At 44.2% G+C, this 1,954-nt stretch overlaps 1 protein-coding gene across 1 annotated transcript; it reads left to right on the top strand.

Annotated features, from left to right (window-relative positions):
* Positions 1–415: 415 nt before the first annotated feature.
* On the top strand, positions 416–1,545 carry LOC139840391 (uncharacterized mitochondrial protein AtMg00810-like). Its single transcript, XM_071830662.1, has 3 exons — positions 416–521; positions 617–924; positions 1,006–1,545. The coding sequence occupies exons 1-3, from the start codon at positions 416–418 to the stop codon at positions 1,543–1,545; spliced, it is 954 nt and encodes a 317-aa protein (XP_071686763.1).
* The last annotated feature ends 409 nt before the right edge of the window (positions 1,546–1,954 follow it).

The following is a 1,954-nucleotide window of genomic DNA, read 5'->3' as shown; positions in this document are numbered from 1 at the left end:
TTCCTCGCACCTACCCTGACGCTCTCCACGACCCTAATTGGAAACAATATGACTGATGAATATAATGCTTTAATTAACAACAGTTCTTGGAAACTTGTGCCTCGCCCATCGGACACGAACATAATTCGTTCCATGTGGTTGTTTAAGCATAAGTGTAATGCAGATGGTAACTTGAGCAGGTATAAGGCTTGACTTATTGCTAACGATCGCAGCCAATATATTGGCATTGATTGTGATGACACTTTTAGCCCGGTCGTCAAACTGGCATCGATTCGCACCGTCCTAAGTTTGGCGGTTTCCAGACACTGGCCTATTCACCAGCTAGATGTCAAGAACGCCTTTCTGCACGGACAATTGTCAGAAACTGTATATATGCATCAGCCACCAGGGTTTCGGGACCCTCAATATCACGATCATGTCTGCTTATTGCAGAAATCTCTATATGGCCTTAAACAGGCCCCTCGAGCTTGGTTTTAGCTCTTTACAGGTTATGCCCAACGAATTGGCTTTCAACAAAGTTGGTGTGATACTTCTCTGTTCATTTATCGTCGGGGATCAGACACTGCGTACCTACTGTTATATGTTGATGATATCATCTTGACTGCCTCTTCCACAGGGTTACTTCAGCAGATTATCTCCTCCTTGCATAAGGAATTTGTTATGACTGATTTGGGCCAATTGAACTACTTTCTCGGGATTCACGCTACTCGTACTGCTTCTAGTATCTTTCTTTCACAGAAACAGTATGCCATCGAGATTATTGAGTGGGCTGGTATGTCCACTTGCCAGCCATGCCGGACCCCGATTGAACCGGGTGCCAAGCTTACCAGTCACGGCCCCACTGTCAAGGATCCGACTAACTATCGGAGCATTACTGGCGCTCTACAGTATCTCACGTTCACTCGATCGGATATTTCATACGATGTCCAACAGATATGTCTCTTCATGCATGATCCTCGAGAGCAGCACTTGTACGCCCTAAAACGGATCGTTTGGTACATTTAGCCCACCACTGAGCATGGTCTCCAGTTATACACATCGTCTCCCTCCACATTGGTTGCTTACTCTGACGCTGATTGGGAAGGTTGCCCCAATACCAGACGATGTACATCAGGCTACTGTGTTTTTCTCGGCAGCAACCTCCTATCCTGGTCCTCTAAGCGGCAACTCATGCCCTCTCGCTCTAGTGCTAAATCGGAGTATCGTGGAGTTGCTAATGCTGTTGCCGAGACTTGTTGGATTCGTAATCTTCTGCGCGAGCTACACTGTCCTCTCACATCAGCTACGTTAGTATATTGTGATAATGTTAGCTCGGTCTATCTCTCCACCAATCCTGTACAGCATCAGCAGACTAAGCACATTGAGATTGATATTCATTTTGTTCATGATCTCGTTGCTCAGGGACAAGTACGGGTCTTACATGTTCCGTCCAGATATCAGTTTGCCGACATCTTCACTAAGGGGCTTCCATTTACACTATTTGATGAGTTTAGATCCAGTTTATGCGTTCGACGAACTTCCGCTCCAACTGCGGGGGGATGTTAGAGATATTACATAGCCCATGTTCCAAATGGACCGAGCCCGTCTATACAATTGGGTTGGACCATAACTATACACTACTAATATATTCTAATAGTGTGATGGTTTCCAGCCTACAATCTAGAAGTCGTAATCTAGATGTTTTCTCATGAAGAAGAAGCAAACTTGAAACCAATGACGGCTACAACTTTGACAACTCATGTGGAAGAAGCAAAGTTGGAAACTATGACAGCTAGTCAACTTTGACAACTCATGTGGAAGAAGCAAAGTTGAAAACAATGACGGCTATTCAACTTTGACAACTAACGTTCACACATTCCACCTCCTCAAAATTTCCTATAAATAGAGGTGCAAACCTCATTTGTAAATCATTTAGAAAAGAGTAATCACAACCTAGTTAGTGTGTGTGAAATAT

Source organism: Rutidosis leptorrhynchoides, chromosome 4 (assembly GCF_046630445.1).
Source record: "Rutidosis leptorrhynchoides isolate AG116_Rl617_1_P2 chromosome 4, CSIRO_AGI_Rlap_v1, whole genome shotgun sequence".
Classification (NCBI taxonomy): domain Eukaryota; kingdom Viridiplantae; phylum Streptophyta; class Magnoliopsida; order Asterales; family Asteraceae; genus Rutidosis; species Rutidosis leptorrhynchoides.
This window is presented reverse-complemented; position numbering and strand designations above follow the sequence as displayed.

Bases quoted from the DNA above. Each gene is read 5' to 3' on its own strand.
- LOC139840391 (XM_071830662.1), top strand. From the start codon at position 416: ATGTCTGCTTATTGCAGAAATCTCTATATGGCCTTAAACAGGCCCCTC. The intron at 522-616 runs GTGTGATACTTC...CCTCTTCCACAG, and splicing joins ATTGGCTTTCAACAAAGTTG to GGTTACTTCAGCAGATTATC. The intron at 925-1,005 runs GTCCAACAGATA...TGGTACATTTAG, and splicing joins GATCGGATATTTCATACGAT to CCCACCACTGAGCATGGTCT.